Source organism: Lampetra planeri, chromosome 17 (assembly GCF_965212315.1).
Source record: "Lampetra planeri chromosome 17, kcLamPlan1.2.h2, whole genome shotgun sequence".
NCBI classification, from domain to species: domain Eukaryota; kingdom Metazoa; phylum Chordata; class Hyperoartia; order Petromyzontiformes; family Petromyzontidae; genus Lampetra; species Lampetra planeri.
In genome coordinates this window covers 4,276,716-4,297,691 of record NC_136123.1, presented here as the reverse complement: position 1 = coordinate 4,297,691, position 20,976 = coordinate 4,276,716, and the positions used below count along the sequence as shown (strand labels likewise).

Here is a 20,976-nt window from a genome sequence, read left to right as displayed (position 1 = left end):
CACCCCATCCTTCCCAGAGTTGATACATTATCTCTGTTCTACTCAGGGTCGGGTATCGATTTAAGAATCAAACTTTTTTATGAAACATTGTGGTGAATGGTGGTGCCTCGAGTGGCTGCAGGGGATACCTGAACCCACTGAAATATTATTTGGATTGAAAAATATTGATCCCTACTGGTGACTCGAAATGTATTCATGAATCTGCATTAACATTCCACCCTTACACGCGAAAATACAATTTACATGTAAAATACTGTGGTAATAGGTTAAGGTGCCAGCCATCCATTTGCTTGCTCACACCACTGCAGGCTGAAAGAGGGAGCTCGAGAGAGAGACCCTCTTGAATCTGTTTCACCAACTCTCGTCCACACTGTACAGATATCTTGCAGGCGCCCAACTTGGCAAGTTAAATGAGGTAGCAAGTTCAGATTTGGTTTAATCTTGAAATGAAGGATTTCTTAAAACTATTTTCAGGGCGCTGCGGTGGCGAGATGTTAACTACCTCGCCTGGTATATAGCAGGTCGTGGATTCGATCCCGACCCTGACGCCTATATATTTGTAGTTTGCATGTTCTCCCCGTGGTGGGGGGTGGAGTTTTCTCCAGGTCTTCCACATTTAGAATCAACATGCGTTTGGGGTGTTTGGCTGAAATAAATTTCCACGCGATCATTTGTGGCCAGCTCGCTTCTGTAAAATAGCTTTCTAGCTCAGTGGGCCTTACCCTGTCGTTTTGCGGCACAGGGGCTCCCATCTTCCTGTCGTCGCCGCATTTTTACGAGGCGGACCCCGCGTACGTGGATGCCATCGAAGGGATGCATCCGGACAAGGCCAAGCACGAGACCTTCCTCGACATTGAGCCCGTAAGCATGACGCAGCCCACAAAATCTCTGCGGGAACACACTTGAATCGTATTTGAGGACGACAATTGGTTACGTTGCGTTAGCTGTATTAATAAGGGGGGAGCCTGCTTGCGCGTTGGTCTGGAGAATCTGTCCTAGGCCGTGCTACGAACTTGAAATGACTGAGGAATCATTTGAAAGCTTGTGCTTTGTAGTGTCTGTGCATCAGATATAAAAAAAATGTTACCTTTGACCTGATAATTTTTTATAATTTGCCAATGCGCCGCCTACCTGCTCTTAACATTTAGACGTTGAATCTCAATGGACATTCCGCTATGTTGTCCAAACGCTTGAGTGGTGAGGGTCACGTGAGGTGATGACTGCGAGCGGTGTCAGGTGACTGGTGAAATGCGTTGCAACGGTCAGGTGAGTGTCAGCTGAGTGTTAGGTAACGATGCTATAGGACAGGCCATTTACTTGTGTGATAAAAAAGGGGAACCCTTGTCTGGTGAGTTGAAAAGTTCAACTAGCTGCTGAACTAATTGAGATGGATGTAAAAACAGCAGCAGCAGCAGCAATCTGTTACTGTATACGTGTACGTACATGTGAGGAGCGGTGGCACAACGGTTAGCGCGCTGTGCTATGAACCTGGGAGCCCGAGTTCAATTCTCGCTCGTGGCCAACACCCGTGACAATTATATGAACCAGTCCTGGGCCTCTTCTAGGTCGACTTTACCTCAAATGAGTACCTGGTGCAGGTGTGTAAACATCGCCACTGGGGAGACGTCGGGCGTGGTGCTGGCCACTCACCCTCTCGCTGTGTTGGTGTTTGCTTACAGCAATTGCCCCTATAGTCTTTGAAAGCCTATAAGGGGGATCTTTGTATTTGTATGACTGTAAATGTATTATCGTGTATAATGTACGTGTGTGTTATTGAAAAGACCAACAATTGCAAAGGACTTATGGTAGGCATGTTTCCGGGTCCTGTGCTGTACAGTATTTATGTCCGTTGGTCCGAGTGTGTGTGGGTCCCCCATCACACCCCTCCCCTGATCTGGTATATTCATAGTTATTTGGTAATTTACGTGGCTATAATGAATACAATGTCAGAAGAGTATGGGGAGGCCGTACCTAATGTTGATACATCGTGACAAAGCAAAAATACCGGTTCCTGAGACATGCATACCCTTGACACACCAGGAATATTTGCTTTGAAGACCACCATTGTTAACATATATTAAACTAAACAATTTTTTATTTTACCAGGTGACGCCCACTGAGCTACATAGCTCTTTTTCAGCAGCGACCTGGCCACAAATGAAAGCTCAACGAAGTTGCTTGTCACGTGGAAATTGATGGCCGCCAAATACTCAAAAAATATCCCAAACTATTACAAATATTCTTTGATCCTTGGGTAGCTTATTATCACTTTTCTCCCCTCTTTTGTGCAGGACAAAAGTAAGATTGAATCAATCTTGATTAGAAGCTTTCGTGACTGCAGGAATCTATACTCTCTGGTTCCTTCGGTAAAGTCACGCAGATAGAAAAAATAATAAAAGAAAACACGACGTTTCGGTCGCAACACAAGCGTCCCTTTTCAGATTGAATCGTTTGCCTCTGTTATTGAAAAAGTGTCGATTGTCTGCGTAAACGATAAATAGCCGTAGCCAGCCACACTCGCACTCAGCGTGTCGATTCCAACCGTGAGATTAGTCCGAGGGACTCTGGCCCACGGTGTTTTGCCATTTAGGGGGTGGGCAGTGCCTATCTGACATGTCAGTGGGGCGGCGTCTGACACGCGGCGCACGTTCACACGCGAGGCCCGGGTGTGCACGTGGCGACCGCTCTTTTCACCGGGGGTGGTGCAGAGTACACTTCCCCGCGTGGCCTTCCTAAGCAGCCGGCCGTCTCTGCCCAGGTCGGCGGGCGGCTGCTTGTCGCCTGCGCGACGCCGAGACGGAGGATTTCTTGCGTTGCTTTGGTCGCCGCTGAGATGGGAGGATTCGTGAGGGCAAAATTAAATTCACAAAAGGGAGCTGCCAGTTCTGTAAAGGGAACATATCGCCTGGAAATTTCAACGCGACCAGCACCATTTTCTTAAAATATTACCTGAGTCACATTGACAATTAACCGTTTACGCTCTGGACTTTGGAATGCCTTCCCATTGTCTCTTTTCCCACGTTTCTATAACATTTCTTAATTCGAGAAACGGATTACTCCCTAATATAGTACACCTTCACGAGTGGCGTTTGTTGCTGGCCCTCCTGGCATCTTGGACCTTTGAGCCTGTGCTTAGAAACCGTGCTTTAAAAAAAATGCAACCGCTGTGGACGAAACTTGATTATTATAATCCAATAATATATATTTTGGTGGCCTTTCCAAAAAATATAGACAGACTCGGTATATCTGGTCTGGTATAGATAGAAATATATTGGCAGACTCTCAATGAACACCACCCTCTCAACTTTGATCGGCCTCTTTTGCAGCCATGAATTCAATTAAATGTGCATGGATTACATAAGCAGAGTCACGCAGAAGGTCGACATGTCTGGGATAACGTGGGGCAATCCATAGGTTTTTTTTACTTCCATGTCATTAAAGTGAATCAGATGACAATGCGGCTATTGCCTAAATAAATGCAACAATATTTGAGTTTAATGTCACTTGCCTGAAGATCGTTTGCTCGTTCAAACGAATTGCCCTAGATAATGCCTCACAAACAAGATAAGGGAGTAAAAAAACAACATTTTTAAAATACATTTGCTTGTTGTGCTCTATTACGTAATCATTCGCATCGTTTGAGGCATGGCCCTCTGCCTGTGTGAACTTGAGTGGAGTTTTAACCTTTTACGGAATACGTTGTATGTCTCACGATTGTAAGGTCACGAAGGCTCGGGTATCTGATGCTGAGGTCGTCAAAAATCTGCCTCGGTGTGTTTTTTTGTCCTGTTGTTTAGTGTTTGTCTTGCTTCCTCCTTGACACCTAAAACCAGGCCCGGCTCCAGCTCCTCTTGAACTGGGGGGGGGGCAGCGGAGGTATAGTGTTGGGGGGTGGGGCTCACCGTAACAGTGATGTACCGCTGAGGAGAGTTAACTTGGGTGGTACCAAAGGGACATTTGGTGGTGGTGCAGGGCCCACTCCTGGACCCCCAGCCCTGCCCAGAAACTATAATTGTCCTTACACCACAAACCATTTTAGCAGCACTAGTGGTTGATGGACATTAGCATAGTTACGCAAAGAGAATTCCACGTAAGATGACTCCTATTTTTGAGACCATTGTCCTTGATCCCCGTCCGTAAAACCTTTAAGGATGAACGACAATGTTTGAAGAGGACTTTCGTTTACAAAATGCAGCTGCCTTTGAAACCATTTGATTAAAATCACGATGCGGCACTTCGCATGCCCGACCCTCGCATGTCCACCCAGAACCGATTAAGCGCCAATACCCATCGGGAGTGTTTGTGAATGGTGTAACTGTCATTTTATGTAAATGTTGCAAAATATCACTGTTGCGTGTACATATACAGTAGAAAATTCATCATCGTCGACCATTGGCTAACCACTGCGGGGATGCGTGCCTCCCATTGCCATATCCGTGACGGAGCCTGGTTGAATTTAATGCACTACAATATCCTGTGTATGATTAGTATTAATATGCCTGTAATTATTCAATCCCCCCCCCCACCTCACGCACCCTCGTGATTCAATTAATCCAAAATTTGTCCTTGGTTCAACATTGTGATATATGTAGTAGCATCCTCGTGTGACTGCGGGGGTCATGTAAATGGATTCTGTGCCACATTGATGGGTTCACAATTATTTTCCGAGGGAACTTTCTCGCACTGGATATCTACTTTAGTTTGTGGGATCTATTAGCCACGGTGCTCGATGTTTAGAGTCCAAGCGACGACATCCGACTCGCTGGGGGACTGAGTTGTGGGCAGATGTGTGACCCGGTCGGAAATGTGAACATATATAGGAAATGACTGCATTGGGTTCGGGGCTGTCAATTAGTATGTGTGTGTGTATGTTGAACTTCTTTCTCGCCGTACGTAGCCAACCGTGCTAATCGGAGGTGCGCAGGGTAAGGACACCAAAGAGAACACAAAAAGCAGTTCTAAAGAAATGAGTTTTCGATTTGGATTCAACAGTGCATAGCTCCGTTGGCTTCCTCATAAGGGTGGATATGTGACGTTGCACTGCACACTTTTCGTGAATTATTAACTCAAGTCATATGCGTTTGTGTTTGGAGGCAAACGTGAATTCAGGAGAAGATAGTTGTTCTCCGTAACTGTGGGGTGATTATTGGCAACAGGTGCAGTCCGTGAGTGTTGTTACAGGCGGTGAATCACAGTCCCCAGTGTACTTGGGTCACAGTCATTTATTGTTCCTAAGTAACTGCTGATCGATCCCTCATAATCCTCTGACAACACACAATAAGGAAGTTTATCGACAAGTGTTGTTTACTGCTTATGACTTCAGCAATGCAAATACTGTGGTGTGCAATTTTGAGTCCCAAGTGTATTTATGATTAATCTTCGAGTCCGAGGCTGTGCTAAGATGTTATGGGGGTAAGAAAAAAAACTCCTGAATATCTAAACATTGATGGAATCATTTTCTGATGTTCGTCGCATTTTTAATGTTATCATCAAGATGCAGACATTTTTAAAAAAGCCATCACAGATTTTTAAAAGGGGGTGATAATAATTTGCAGCCGTTTGTAAACCTATGTCCATACTTCACCACGCTGGACAATGTGGGTTTTTCAATAGTTTGTACAAAGCGATAGTAACTGCACTTAGGTTTGTTGCAGCCATCATTCGCCACCGATGATATCTGTGACGAGGAATTGGAACGCAGGCCACTGGGTTCATAGTGCAGTGCACATCCACTGCACCACGACTCCAGCTTAAAAGGCAGTACTGTATGCTCGATAAATATCTGGAATACACAATAAATACAGGGCTCCGAGTCAGGTAAAGTACAGGAACCTGCAATGTTTCGGGTGGTGATGGTTTATGCCTGAAATCCAGGACTGGTGAATTGATATTTGGTGGATCGAACAAATGTTGTGAAGCACTCTTGTATGCACGTTTGTTGATCTTCTTTCACATTGTACATTACCAACCATGCTGATCCTGTGGGCATCGAGCAGATGCCATGCCCTGGTTTGCCAGGAGAATGCAGTACAGCAAAAAATATGGACTCCAATCTGTTTCATTCATCCATAATACAGGTTTTTTGGGTTAGATCGCATAAATATATAAATGTGTCGTTAAACACCCGACCACCGACACAGCCAATGAATAAGGTTTGTCACGTAAAGCACACCGGTGTGTTGGAGAGTCAAGCCACAACATTTGCAATCTGAGTACAACGTTTCGCCAGTAATTACAACTAGCTTCATCAGGCAACAGCCAGATTTGTGGAGAAGTCCTCCTGTTTCATTCCTTAAATAGAGGGGTAGATGTGATGACAACACTTGTGTGCCCTTCTTGAGCTAAGTGGGGGGGGGGATTAATTAATAAATGACAATGGGCATCCATTGCCGTTTGAGCTATTTATATTGTAATTAATGTGCATCGTGCATGCGCATTATGCGATCCCATTCTTGTACTGCCTGTCGATTGTGTGTACTAAAAGAGCCGTACCAACGGGCAATCCCTATTGAAGTGTGGTTTCATCCATATAGGATGGGGTATTTTCCCCCACGCATGCGTGGGTTTTCTTCGGGCACTCCGGTTTCCTCCCACATGTAAACTCATCAACTGACTGAAAACATCTTCTTGGTTCTTTCGGTAAAGTCACGTAGAAGGGAAATAATAAAATAATAAAAATTAAACATAATAAAATAATTCTCACGACGTTTCGGCCACAACACAAGTAGCCGTCCTCAGGTGAAGAACAGGTCTGTCGAGGCGACAGCGTGGTGGTGTTTTCTTTTAGACGCTGTCGCCTCGACAGACCTGTCTTCACCTGAGGACGGCTGCTTGCGTTGTGGCCGAAACGTCGTGAGAATTATTTTATTATTTTTATTTTTATTATTTTATTACTTCCCTTCTACGTGACTTTACCGAAAGAACCAAGGAGATGAATCCCTGCAGTCACGAAAGCTTTAAATCGAAATTTGACTGAAAACATTTTAACATATGGCGGACTGCAGAGCTTGAGCGATTGTTGGCGCCGGCTTATGAACCCAGCGACCTGCGTTCCGATTCCTCGTCACGGCTGACATCAGTGACGAATGATGGCTGCAACCGGGCCTACCCAAGTGCAATTATTTCTGCTTCTTACAAACTATTCAAAAACCCACATTGTCCAGAGTGGTGAAGTATGGACATAGATTTACAAATGGCTGCACATTATTATCACCCCTTTTAAAAAGCTGTTATGGTTTTTTATATCTGCATCTTGACAATAACATAACAAAATGCGACAAACAGCAGAAACTTATTCCATCAATGTTTAGAAATTCAGGAGTTTTTTTATATATAGAACATCTTAACATAGCCTCTGACTCGTAGATTAATCCTAAATACACTTGGCATTTAAAACTGCACAATACAGTGTTTGCGTTGCTGGCTGCCTTCCTGCTTGGCTGCCTTCCCACTTGCCGGTGGTCTCTCACGCCTCCGGAGTCATTCTCTCTTTGAGTGAACAAATACTGTGCGTGCCACGAGCTCAAATTATAATGTCAGACACACGACCACCGGGATGAATGGCGACCAGTTGCTGAAGGGGAGTGATGGAGGTGACGCTCGAAGGTACACCGTGATCTGCTTGGACGTCAAACATCAAACGCTGGACGGGATAGAAACCACCTCGGTTCAATGGAGCAGCGCTGGCCAGAGAGAAGCCGAGACGGCACTGGAAGGAGATACCTTGACCAAATGACCAAGGGGACCACAAGAAGTTTAGTTAACAATGATGTCCTTTTTGGGGAATTTATCTCTGTTTGCACTAACTGGTATTTGCACTGCCCGTGTGTAAACGATATCAAGAAGATGCACTTGTGCAAAGTCGGCAGTTTTAAACGGCAATTGCAGGTTGTGCAGAGTTGGCAGGTAAATTGGCTCAACGAATACAGCTTAACCCTCCCGGCCTCATCATAAAAGAGGTTAACAATTCTGAGCAACGTGTTCAAAGTTTGGTGTTGTTTGCTTGGTGTTGGCATCGACCACAAGGGTTAGTTTGTTTGTTTTGGACCTGTGTTTAACGCGGGCACAAGAGGTATTGGTTACAGTCTCACTGGTGATTTCGTTTCCGCCCCCCCCCCCGCCTACTGACATTTTCACGCTTTTCTGTTCTGTAGGTTACAGGATTCCCTCTGAGGGCAGAGAAGAAAGTCCAAATAAATGTTCATGTGCAAAAGGCTCCCAACATTCTGTACGTACACGACTGACTTTCACCCACGATGACTCGTATAAGTAATCGATTTCCATGTGTCTCTGTTCACAGGCGATTCCCCGCTTTCCGAGTTCAATAGTTTAAACCAGATTCTCTCTCGGCCAAGTACGATTAATGGGGCCCCTTTGTGGGGGAGGGAAACATATGACTGCTGATTCACACCACGGAAGACTGAACATTTTCCACGTAACGTTTAGAGTCTTACCCAGAACCTCCCGAAATTAAATTCGCAAACGACTTAAAATCAACGCTGTGACTCTTGCAGACAGTTTGGCAGTGCTGCTGCTTCAAGGTTGACCCGTCCTCATTGCAGTCTCATGTTAATTGGCCTTTACATTTTGCAATGGCACGTCCCGTCATTTTCAGTTCGGTCCCTAATTGTGCCCGCTGATGTATCTGGTGTCATTGTGTTGAAATGCCCGATCAGTAGAACAATGTTTAAATTGCCCACATACGCACGTACGCTTCACCAATTGGTAGCAGCTGTGGTTCTCATCACTTGTGTAATTGGGGGGGCATCCACCAGCTTTCGTATGGGAGCTTGGGTGGACACTGGAATGAGCGACAAATTGGAATGTCTGAGTGAACGTGACGATTGAGAATGCAACAGTAAAAGCATGTAGGGAAATTATTTCTGCAGTCCTGCTGTTGGTATTGTGACTTATTTGCATTTCATTTTTTCCTGCAGGCAAACTGGTAATGTGAGGACCCTTCTGTTCCCTGTTGTCTTCATAAATGAGGTGAGTTATCCCTGGTCGAATGTTGCAATATGCAATCTGTGTTAAAGAAACGTGTGTCTGGGTACCGCATTGATAGAGCGCGTGGATTGCAATCAAAAGGTTGCGAGTTACATTTTTTGTTTGGGGATCGACTTGTTGCTTCATGCTCCAGTTGTTAATAACATTAGTACCACTCCGTGAAAGTCAACAGTGATTGGGCAATGGAAAGACTGTCTCCTGCCATAGGAATGCGGAATTTCCACCACCGCCTGTAAACGGGAGATGAGCACCGCTGCACACTCAATCCACTTTGAATTTGTAAAGTTGGATTAATGGAAATCATTGGTTCTACAAACAAGTGTTCGTTTGACCACCAAGCAGTTCTAAATGGTTACGTTACTGCAGGGGTGGAGAACGTCCGGCCTGCGGGCAGTATAAGGCCCGCGAAATCGTTTGGTCTGTTCCAGCCATCACATTATAGGGGTGAGTTAATTAAATGTTTGACCAAATATAACAGGCTCATTTTTAAGTTGATAATTTTGTATGGCCCGCGAATGATGTTATAAATATCCAAATGGCCCTTGGCAGAAAAAAGGTTACCCCCCCCCCTGCGTTACTGGTTGGTCGATCGGCAAGTTGCTGTGCGTGGTGGGGTAAAGTGTCGGCACTCCCACCTTTTGCGTTTTACTCTTTAATGACCCCGCGTGCCTTTTCCCCGCACCCCTCCACACCTCGACGCAGAGCGCTCTGATTAAGGACGACTCTGCAGCGCAGCTGAGAAGCCAGATTCTGGAGGTGCACCTGCTGAGCAACCTGCATTATGTCCTCCTGGCCCTTGCCATCGTGCTCGCGCTCGTCGCCACCGGTCTGCTGTACCGCGCTTGGAGCAGGAAGGGCCAGGTAGCTCACGGCTCAAGAGTGCAAATTCTCACTTGGCCCAGACGTGATCTTTATCATCACATATTGCACACTGTCTAACCTCAACCCTTTACCTTGACACGAAGCGTTAAAACGGGGGCAGGGTTTGGGGGGGGTTAGCGGGCAGTAATAAAAGTGGCGTAATGACGTAATGAAATTCGCTGGTCCAGTTGGAGGGTAAAGGACGGAGTATGATAACATTCTTAATTGTCGTATTGTGCTATCCGCTGAGTATAATATTTAGAGATGTCTTCCTTAATCTTTCGTTACGCATCCCCAACTCATGCTTGCAAATGAGACTTAACCTGGTCTCTTGCGTTTTCGCCTGATTAAAAAATTAAGTTGAACTTGATTCTTTACACCTCGGATGCTAAAGATCGAAAAAGAGTAGGCCATGAATGCTGAAGTCATCGTCGAAAATTGCCGAATGTAAGACATTTCTAGAAAAGTACTTCATTTGGAAGCCACATAGTAATAGTGCCTCCCCCCCCCACATCTACTGGCAGAGGAATACCCACTTGCTGGCCAATGCTGAGTTGTTCACCTTGTGCCTGGCGAAAATCAGCTGTGAATGAATTAACTTACACCCCTCCTCTGTGTCACTTGTCTTTTGCAGAATCAATCCGAATATGAGCCGATCCCAAATTAAGGTGTTAAGTCACCGTCCATCGGTCTGGAAGATTAAACCACTTTGCCTAACTACTGAATTTAAACAAAGAAATGTCAGTGATAATTATGCATTTTTTTTCATAGTGTGCATGCAAAAACATTTTCCCGATTTGTGTGGAGTTTTGAGTGGGTTCTTCCCCTGCATTCTTCTGCATGGGTTGTTATTTACTGCAAATTGGAGTGATGGATAAAGGCGTTGACCAAAACGTCACAACCACAACCCTCATCGCACACCTTGATAGACTTAAAGAACGTTGCATTCTTTTACTTGACACTGGCAGTAGATTTTTCTTTACAAAGAAAGCTCACAGGTAAACATTTTAAAGTGCAGCCGAGAAATATCTTGCACACTCCACTGCTGGCAGAATTGCCTTCACGAGAAGGAGCTCTAGAGATACCCTCTAAGAGGGTGTTTGGCCTACACTTCCATGCTGGACAGACGTCTTGGAAGGGGTGTGAGTAGCTACACACATGTTACTCTGCAACACACGTAACCTGCCTATCAGCTGAATGGGGTGTGCTCTTTTATACTGATGGGTGGGCAGGAAATGAGGATTTAAGACGCTTCATCGGTTCAACTGCCATGCCAGGAGTTCAACCTGGCAACCTTAACATCACGGGAGAATCCCTGTGTCTAAAATGTAATATTTCCAGGTATAATCCCTTATTAGTTTGCCTTGACTGCCTCCTATTAAGGCTGCTGCCTGTGATGGATAATTATTAAACCCAATGGACACACGCACTGCAGGAAGACTGTGGCTACCTCTGCTGATAGGGTTGGGTTTAGCTCTGAACTTGTAGAATTGGTTTCTTTGCCGACCTCGTGTTCTACTACTTGCTTGCCTATTGTACCAGTGGCTCCAAGGCTCTAATGATCTACGTGCACATTCATTTTGTAAGCGGTTTAATATTTCATGTCTGTGCAATTGAACACTTTTTTTTCTATTCGCTCATATTATCAAAGTGCAATACACATTGTATCAGTTTCGGGTCCACCTATGTTTGTCGAGCACCTCGTTAAATGACAGATAAAATAAGAGCTAACAAAAACGATGTTTAATTTGAGTGTCATATACCCATAATTCACATCACTGCAATCATTGGTCAGTTCTCCTTTTAGGGCGTTTCGGCAATGATGGCCCGATGGGTATCAAGAATCGGAGAATTATAAAAAAAAAAGTTGAATCGCTTTAAGTCGTTATCTTGCTACATGGCACCAATTTCACTGCTGGGGGTGTATTGTAAGAAGAACAAAACTCGTCCGAAGATTTAACAGCCTTCAGAACCCGTTCATCGGGGTACTGGGTTGCATCAGTAAAGCAGATTCCACGATGAATGGACTTCATTAGTTTAGCGCCACGTCATTTACTGCAAACGTGGAGAAGTGCGTGGCCGATGGTTATTAAGATGGACCGTACGGGAGTGGCCGTGCTTGTGTAAATAGCCGATCTGATGCTTGCGCATTTTTTATCGTACGCAGCCCTTTCACTTACACGTGTAAGGTGACTTCTGCTCAGACTCTCTAATCTGGTGACCTCTCTGCAACTCGGTGACTTCATCGGCTGTTCACTGTATCAAACAAATATAAATTGTATGCTCCGTAAGAGTAGCATTCTAGTAGAACTCCTCTGGTCCACAGTCGTATGACCTTTGACTTATATTGAACAAATTATGATTCTCTTCTGCTTCTTGAAACCCATCTGACCGGCATACAACTGTCCCCGATACACCCCTAAAAGGAGAATTGCCCTATGACCAATTGGACTTGGGCAGGGTCTCTGATCTATCCGTGCTTCGATTGTTCCCATTTTTTTTACATCTGCATTGAGGAGTGGCTGTCTATTTGTAGTTCTCTTCGCAGACTTAGCATTGCCCACGTATTTTGTTTGGAATACACGGCCAGGGTGGAGGGGTGGGGGAGGCGTAATGTCAGCTCGACTCACGTACCCGCCGCAACGCTGTGGATGATGCAGGTTACATCATCTCCGCGCACTTGCCCGCCTGCTCGCCAGCCAGCCAACCAGCCAGCAAAACTTTAAAGAACACAATTTCGTATGGTAAGTGTAGAGCCGCAGCAAGTTCGTTCCATTATCTGCGGATTGGGGACGGGGGGCTTGAGAGAAAAATCACTGATGACATCACGGATATTCGGATCGACAATGCCGAGTCCCCTCAACATCACCGCCGATGAGCGTTGTACGGCACGGTTTGCGTTGCCCAAATGAAGACGATTTCAGTGCGTGGTTGAAGATGCCCGCTCGCTTAGAGAGATGTGCGCTTGTCCACGGGGCTTTGGACCCTGTCCCGTGTGAAACTCGAGGGCGCAATCCCCGGGGCAATTCCCCACGAATGTCCCGCACTAATGTGTTCGTTCCCTTCTGAGAGTGCCCGTTCATCCGGCGATGCGAGTGTAACGGCGGGTGAACACCCGAGCGGTCATTTGCGCAACTCGGCAGCTTGCAAGCGCATTTACTTTACACGTGGACGACTGCAGACGCGGGTGTTGTAAGTTGCGCGATTTGATTGCGTAACCCATCGCTCTGGCGTTGACCCACCTTGAATTCAATAGCCACTGCTCGGCTTCAGCCTCAGCGTGTGTAAAGTCGGGTGTGATGGCATATCCGTAAAAAAAAACGGATCCATCGAATCGCGATACACATGCGGGATCGTTTTTGTATGTCATAAAAATTTCAGTTACGACAACGTTGTATACGCGGCCACATGCAGCTGCCAGAGTTGCCATAATGCACTGCATGCAAAAATATTTAATTTCTACCCCCGAAAAGCGAGGATTCGTTGAATCGGAAGGCCCAGTATAAAGTTCAAGTGGATTTGGTTATCGGGCATAGCCTCGGTGTAGAATGCATCTGTGTTTCGTGTGGCAAGAGATGTATCTGCTTCCTCTGCAAAATGGGGGAATGCTTTCCTTGACCATTTCCAGCAAGAAAATGTAGACAAGGGGTCTTTAACAGTTATAATTCACTGTGTAAGCAGGTTGAATTTTCAGGCGTATAAAAACATTTCATACTGATGTTTTGCGGGTCTCTATTGTACTCAATCTTTATTTTGTAACCATAAACTTTCTGTTGATCTCGTTTGGTATCAGTGTTAAAAAATCTATATTTTCGTTTTTAAATAACAAATTAGACACCTTATTCAGTTTCGACCAAACTTTAGTAGTTTTAAGTTTTGTTTGAACTTTGTTGGATTCGTTTGCACTGTGTCACTGGACAACCTTGCAAAGTAAGTGTTCCATATCAAGGAATTCACACCGTTAAACATTTTTTATAAATGAAACTGTTAAAGAACACCCTAATTATGACGCCCCATGTTGTCAAATGCAGTCTTCCGACTCTTATGGCCAAATCGTTGCGCGTTGGATCTTTGCTTTTTAATGCTACAGTGTTATTGACGAATGTCTAAATGTTATGTTAATTGTCCTTTTCTAATACTGCCAATGCAGTATCACCACATTGTGTAATCATAAGGGTATTTTGATTTTTGAAATGTGGTGGCGGTTTACACATCTTGCACATAGTAGGCGTCGCTCACCTCCTCACTTGACCAACTTCTGCGTGTATAGTTTTAATAAGTTTATGTTTTCATGTTTATATTTTTCCTCCTGAATGCACGGTGTTGTGAAATTTAATAGAAAATAAAAAAAGTGTTGCCCTTTGTGCAGAAAATTAACTCGCACAAAATGTGAGTTTTCCTTACGTAACAATTGACAGACGTTTGTCAATCCGCTGCTGGATGAAGACCTCGTGCCGTGTCGATCATGGGGGGGTTATTCGACCACACTTCACTACCCTGAGCAGTGCTGGATGAGGGTACGGGGTGGGTGGCCTTAACCATTCCAGGTGTAACTCGCCACTGAATTGAGCCGTGACTGAATCAAAGTTAGGTCACCGGGTTATTAGCACATTGCGCTCACCACTGCGCCAACACTCCAACTCTCCATTATGGGCGTATGGAAGGCAAATTCCGCCTTCCAAGGTATTTCCACTTGGAGAAATGATAAATGTGATTGGTGCTTTTACACTTTTTGTGAACGTTTAATGTAACTTCACATATGAATGCAATGGTGTGCAGTATGACGGGATGGTTATTGAACCGGAAATCGTTAAAGTGCAGTTTAAAAAAAATAGCTTTTGGTATGTTTATGCATACTCTTTGGTTCTTTTGGTAAAGTCACGTAGGTAGAAAGAACAATAGATCACGACGTTTCGATCGCAACACAAGCAATCGTCATCAGGTGGGACAACCACAACAAGAAAAAACTGCTGAAAAAACTGCTGAAGCCTACTTTAGCAGTTGGCGATTGCTTGTGTTGCGATCGAAACGTCGTCATATATTATTTGTTTCTACCTACGTGACTTTACCGAAAGAACCAAAGAGTATGGATTCCTGCAGTCACGAACGCTTCAAATCATGTTTATACATTTTTTAGATTGATGTAAATTCAACCACAGTATGCTGAATGTAATATTTTGGAGATGTTTTAATAATGACATATGGGCTATGTCATACTGCTCTCTGAAATAATCTTAATGCCATTTTATGCCACTCCATCAGACCTATGCCAAGCTGCTAACTGCAATAAACTCTGTAATACAGTTGGCATGCGTCACAGAATTATAATAACCTTTTCCCTCTAAACATTGGTGTCATAACTCTTGCCAGTTTTAAATGTACTCTTAATTGCTAAAGAACATGCTTAATTGAACGAATTTCGTTTTTCAGCTTGTTGCTGTGATTTTAAAGGGGGTACTACTTTTACCCAGTCTGAACTCAAGCTGAAGTTGAACATGCTGTCAAGTCGAGCCGATTTTAACTTACTTTTTCTTATGGGTTTAGTATTAAGAAAAAGGTACTCGGTTATTTCCAATGCTGAAACGGTAATGATTTGTGTTGTGTCCTCGATTTTAATAAACTATTGCCAAACTTGAAAATTACTTTGGGCAATATCTGTATTGTTTTGTATGTGTAATGGTGAAATCGTCAGCCATGATTAATCCACTGCTGGATGAAGATATGCCCAAGCCACTGCGACCTTCCACCTTTCCTGCGATATGAACGCCTACACGAACTGATTTCATTGCTCCATCTCCTCAGTAGAGGGGCTCTCTGACACGTTCCATTCCTTGGCGATCATACTATTTTTAACGTAACTTACTCGTCTTCGCTCCGGATTGAGCATAAGGCTGCAACAAGCCCACACCATGCCGGACGGTCTTTACACACTTTCTCTGCTTCACCCCAAGACAGGCCCATGGTCTTTAGTTGGTCTTGAATGCTGCGTCGCCATTCTGCCTGCCCCATGGTGTCCACCTTAGGGCAGTTTTCACTATCGATTCGGGTTCCATTCTAAGTACATGTCCCAGCGTTACACCTCTTGAATTGGTTTTAATATACAGGACCCGGTTTGACATCTTGTTAAGCCAGAAGATGCGACAGATTTCCCCCAGCCTTGTTGTGGAAGGTTAATATGGAGTTCATGTCTCTCTTGGTGGTTCTCCAACTTTCACTATCGTATAGCAGTACTGATTTTACATTGCTGTTATGGATTCATACCTTTGTCTTTAAACTGTATTGGCCAGACTTCCAGATGTTTCTCAGTTGGAAGAAGGTGCGTCTTGCCTTGTTTAGTCTGGACTTGGATGTTTTTTTAAGGTGGAGTTTTCTTTGCTTATCACAGTGCCAATGTATGTAAAACGTTCAACCTGTTTCGGTGGATTTCCCTTAATTGCTGTATTTGTTGTTGTGTTAAATTTAAACTCTTCTACATTTATTTGCAGGCCTAGTTGGTCAGCAAACTGCCTCCACCGAGTTGTTTTCTCCTGCATATGGGTTTATTGAGAGGAGAACAGAGCTTAGTCATCTGCGAAACCAACAAGATCTTCGAGCACTTAGAAGAGGGTCCACTGGATTCCCCTTAGGACGTCTCTCGTGGTGCATCTCGTAACCCAGTCAATCACAACCAGGAAGATCATCGGTGAAAGGATGCATCCTTGGGGGTACCCCTGACGTGACGGGGAACCGGTCTGAGGTAGTGTTGTTGACCAGGTTGGCACATTCACATTCTTCACAGTAGCTCTTGATCAACTCAAATGAGTTTTAATGCGATGCCATATGTCGGTAGGATCTTTGAAATACCTCTATAGAAAGTTTTCTTCAAATCAATTAAATTGATATTGTGTAGAGTGAATGTGGTCCATGAAGCCTCTCCTTTTTCTAAAGCCAACTTGCTCTTTCTGCAGGGTCTGGTCAAGGGCACTGTTAATCCTGTTGAACAGCGTTTTGTAAAAGACATTGCTAGGAAGCGAAAGGAATGCAATTCCTCGCCAGTTGTCGCAGTTTCCAAGCTCTCCCTTGTTTGGGAGTCTCACGATTAGGCCTTTCGTCCAGTCCTTGTGAATGCTGTTCCCATCCCAGATGCTTTGGAACACGTCTGTGAGTGCATTTGCTGCAGTCTCTGAATCTGCTTTGAGCATCTCAGCATGGATGGTGTCAATGCCTGGAGCCTTTCCTGATTTCATTGTGGATATGGCTTTGCTGATCTCTTCTTTAGTTGGGGGGTCTGAATCAATCCGTAGTGGTGTGCCATATATGACATCTTGTAATTAAGAAGTTGGTTGAGGTCTGTTTTTAGACGGTTTTAAAATGCTGAGCCGATCTTTCTGCCTGGGCTTTCTGAGTGGCGATGGTCTTGCATTCGTTGTCTTTGACTGGTGGAGTTTTACTTCTTGTTCCGCAAAGTTATTTTGTGCTTTTGTGGATTGTGCTTATTTACCCTACAGCCACTGCCTCTTCAGCAAGTTTAGCTTTGCTTTCAAGGTAAGCTCTGTTCTCAGCTCTTGCTTTCTTTTTGACTACTTTGTCCAATGATTTGTATGCAATTTCCCTCTTTTCCTTTAACCGAGCAGATTGAGTGTTGGCCAGGTTTCCTTTTGCTTTAGATCTTTCTTTGATTTAATTCCAAGTGGAGTCCGTTAACTTTGAGCTATTTTTGTAACCTATAATTTTCTCACCTCGTTGTAGGCTTTCTTGATGTCCCATTTATCCTCCACTAAGTTTTCCTCTGTGGTGTTGAGGTCCTGAAGTGCTTTGAACCAGTTCCTCAGTTCTAGCTTAAACTTGTGTTTTAGTCCCGGGTTTTTTGTGTCTCAATGTCCAGTCTCTTTCGTCCAGGTTTTTCGTCTTGTGTTTTCTTCAGCTTTAGTCTGATCCTTGCGATGGTGAGATAGATGGTGGTCGCTATACATGTCTACCCCCCCCCCCACCTATGTGCTCTTGTATCCAAAAGTGACCTCTTCCACTTGCTACTTATGAGAATGTGATCAATTTGATTTTGATATCTTCCATTCGGTACGAGGTACCACCTTCAAAAGTCTTGGGCCACGCACGGCCTGAGGCTTGGAGGCCCCCTGGCAGTCCGAGGCCCCGGGGCACTGACCCCACTGGCCCGGTCCATAATCCAGCCTTGCAGAGGTGGCCAGCTATTTAGGAAAATGTCCCATGGCTTCAACTGCCACGCTGAGAAGTTGAACTAGCAACATCTGGATTGCGAGTACAGTGCGCTATCCACGACGCCATGGCTGAGTATAACCTTGCAATCTCGTTATATTCGTTGACGCGAATCCGAATGAGATAGTGCAGCGTGAATGCTGAACTTTTGCACTCCGCTTTTTACTTCAGTTGGAATTAACTGGACCTCTGGCCAAGAAGACACGTGTACTCAATGCTCGTTTGATACTTTGCACAGCGTCAATTGTCAGCTTTGGTATTGGTCTATATACTTTGAACATGAACAGAGTCGGTTGGGTTTTGACCTCATCATGGTCTATCGTGGGAGAGCCTCGAAGTTCTGGTACTGCTGTTGAAAACTAACTCTTTTTATATTCATATCCATGCAATCCGTTTTGTAGTGGTCAGGGCAAACTTATTCCATTGCTGATTTTATTAATACCGCTATGCTGTGTAAATGCAAAAATATTAATTCTAGTCGTTCTCAATCCACGAATGGGTGAATGCCTCCACACGTCATGTCAAGTCATGCAAGTATTTTTGACCATACTTCACCACTGGTCAGTGTGGTGAAGGGGGAGAGGCCAGGACTGGTTCTGATATCACTTTCCATTCATGTTCATCAGCCGTGGCCAGGAATCTAACTCGGGTCGCATCATTTGTAGCTTAGCATGCCAACCACTGCGCCACCATTCCACTCATGCGTTATGTAAGAGGTGCATTTATAGTTAACTTACACTTGGACTTGATGTCAATGAGTCCAAAGCCTAAAGTCCAACAGATTGGTGCATTTACTCACGTATTTATAAAATTAGCATTGACCTTTTAATTAAATAAGCCGACCATTAGTTTGGAAACGCATATTCCTATCCTTTGTTGTCAAATGACACGATGCAGCTTGGCCCAATTATGAAAAGTTTCCGCAGAACTAATGTCGGGAGGATAATAATTTGCCGTTATCTTAGTGTGTGTGACTTGCAGTGCCGTCTTGAGTGAGATAAGTGCAGGAACGTGGCGCATTGGTGTTTGAAGTGGGGTTGTTCTGAACAGATGACCTGCACTGAACCAATCAACATACCACAAGCAGTCGAAATGCTCTACACGTCCCATGATAGCCTGCTGTCTCTGTGCTCTTTCTCGCAACGTGGCGAGTGGTCGAGACTCGCAGCACAGTGGCAGCCAATGGAGGGAAATTGCGACCGAGAGCACATCTTCTTAGGTTTTTTCGGTAAAGTCACGTAGAAAGTAAAATAAAATAAAAACAAAAATCACGACGTTTCGGAGGCAACACAACGTCGTGATTTTTGTTTTTATTTTATTTTACTTTCTACGTGACTTTACCGAAAAAACCTAAGAAGATGATTCCTTGCAGTCACGAAAGCTTCAAATCTAGAACCGAGAGCACACCTTTAGTGGAGATAGAAACAACTCAATCAGCTCGTGTGCAGCTATTACACGAATTGTTGCGCCGGGGAATGTGGGTAATGGTGACGACTTGTGGAGGGCTTCATGCCACCGTGGTTGGTAATGATGATGATGAAAATGTGCATATTCCATTGCTGGCACAGTGCCAACGAAGATGAGTGCCGGGGGGCCAATGAAGATGCTCGTTTGTGTTTGGAGACATTGACTTACAGTGTATTTGAAGTTTTGAAGATAAGTTGCGCCTATGAGTTGCACTTCAGCGCGAGGTGAACGTAATTTGGGTTTTAGTGCCAAAATGGACATTCCCCCCCCCCAAAAGCATCGTGGATTCCTTATTGGGCGACAGAGCTGCAAAAGAGCCCAGTGAAGTTCACACTGGGTGGCCCATGGAATTCCATGCGTGGCATTTACGAACATGCAGTCCCTCCGAGGTGATGTTGAGCCATATCTTGTCTACTTGTGGATTGGACACACTGACCAACTAAAGCTCTTTTGAGTAAACCGTGGCATGCACATTTGTATTTTCCCTATCTCCATTCCCTTACAATTCCATTTGTGTATATGGTAATAATAATGATGATGATTTAGAACGTTCTAATGCACTCCTTGATGAAAGACTTTGTACATCGTATTGGTCATCGGGGTATTTTTTTTTTACCATACTTCGCTATGCTGGTCAGTGCATGTTGGTAAAGTGAGGACAGCCAAACGTGGTTCAGACGTAAACTCACCTCTGATGTTAGCTGTGGTGGGGTGTCAAACTCAGGTATCAGATTCATAAAGCACTGCACTAACCACCATCCCACCGTTCTTCCGTTTGTATATAACGAATACCAAAATGCTCATGTGCAGGCACTAGATGGATTGTTGCATCATGATACCGTGAGGGATGGTAGTGACATGTGGAGGTCTTCACCCAGCAGTGGACAGGTTAAAGCAGATAATGACAATGATGAAACCAGAATTAACGCGTTCATGTATGTATGTATGTTGAACTTCTTTCACACCGTATGTGACCAACCGTGCTAATCAGATGTACTGGGAAAGGAAAACAAACGACACACAAAAATAAGTTCATAAAGGCTTCATAAATCCTGGGCATATCAATATGTATACATATAAAAAGGCAATTCATCCTGTAGAGAGTAGTAAAATGAAGATGTCAAAAATATATCTGCAAGCCTGGCACATTCCTATCATCTCACCAAAATAGATTCCGACCTTGAATGCGGTTTGAAAGCCACGCAGACAAATACACGTGCACGTGTCTGGCACGAGAAACGATGTCGCTCCTCGAAAGAAAAACAACCGTCGTGGTAATTGGTTTTTTACCCTTCTATCTGGCAACAAAACTGACACCTTTTTTACGAGGAGTCATGTTTGCATAGACCACAATACCTGCAGTCATAATGCAAACAAAAAACATAACTTTGATAATATATGCACTGTCCTTGAAGTTGATTGGTTCAC

At 44.4% G+C, this 20,976-nt stretch overlaps 1 protein-coding gene across 1 annotated transcript in view; it reads left to right on the top strand.

Annotated features, from left to right (window-relative positions):
• LOC144723286 (lysosome membrane protein 2-like) overlaps window positions 1-11,604 on the top strand; it is a 29,318-nt gene extending 17,714 nt beyond the window's left edge. Inside the window, exons 9-13 of the mRNA XM_078601894.1 lie at window positions 743-861; window positions 8,154-8,227; window positions 8,937-8,988; window positions 9,709-9,867; window positions 10,502-11,604. Coding sequence (XP_078458020.1) covers window positions 743-861; window positions 8,154-8,227; window positions 8,937-8,988; window positions 9,709-9,867; window positions 10,502-10,534 — 437 coding nt within the window. The 3' untranslated portion in view covers window positions 10,535-11,604. The remainder of the gene's footprint in view (window positions 1-742; window positions 862-8,153; window positions 8,228-8,936; window positions 8,989-9,708; window positions 9,868-10,501) is intronic.
• Window positions 11,605-20,976: the final 9,372 nt, after the last annotated feature.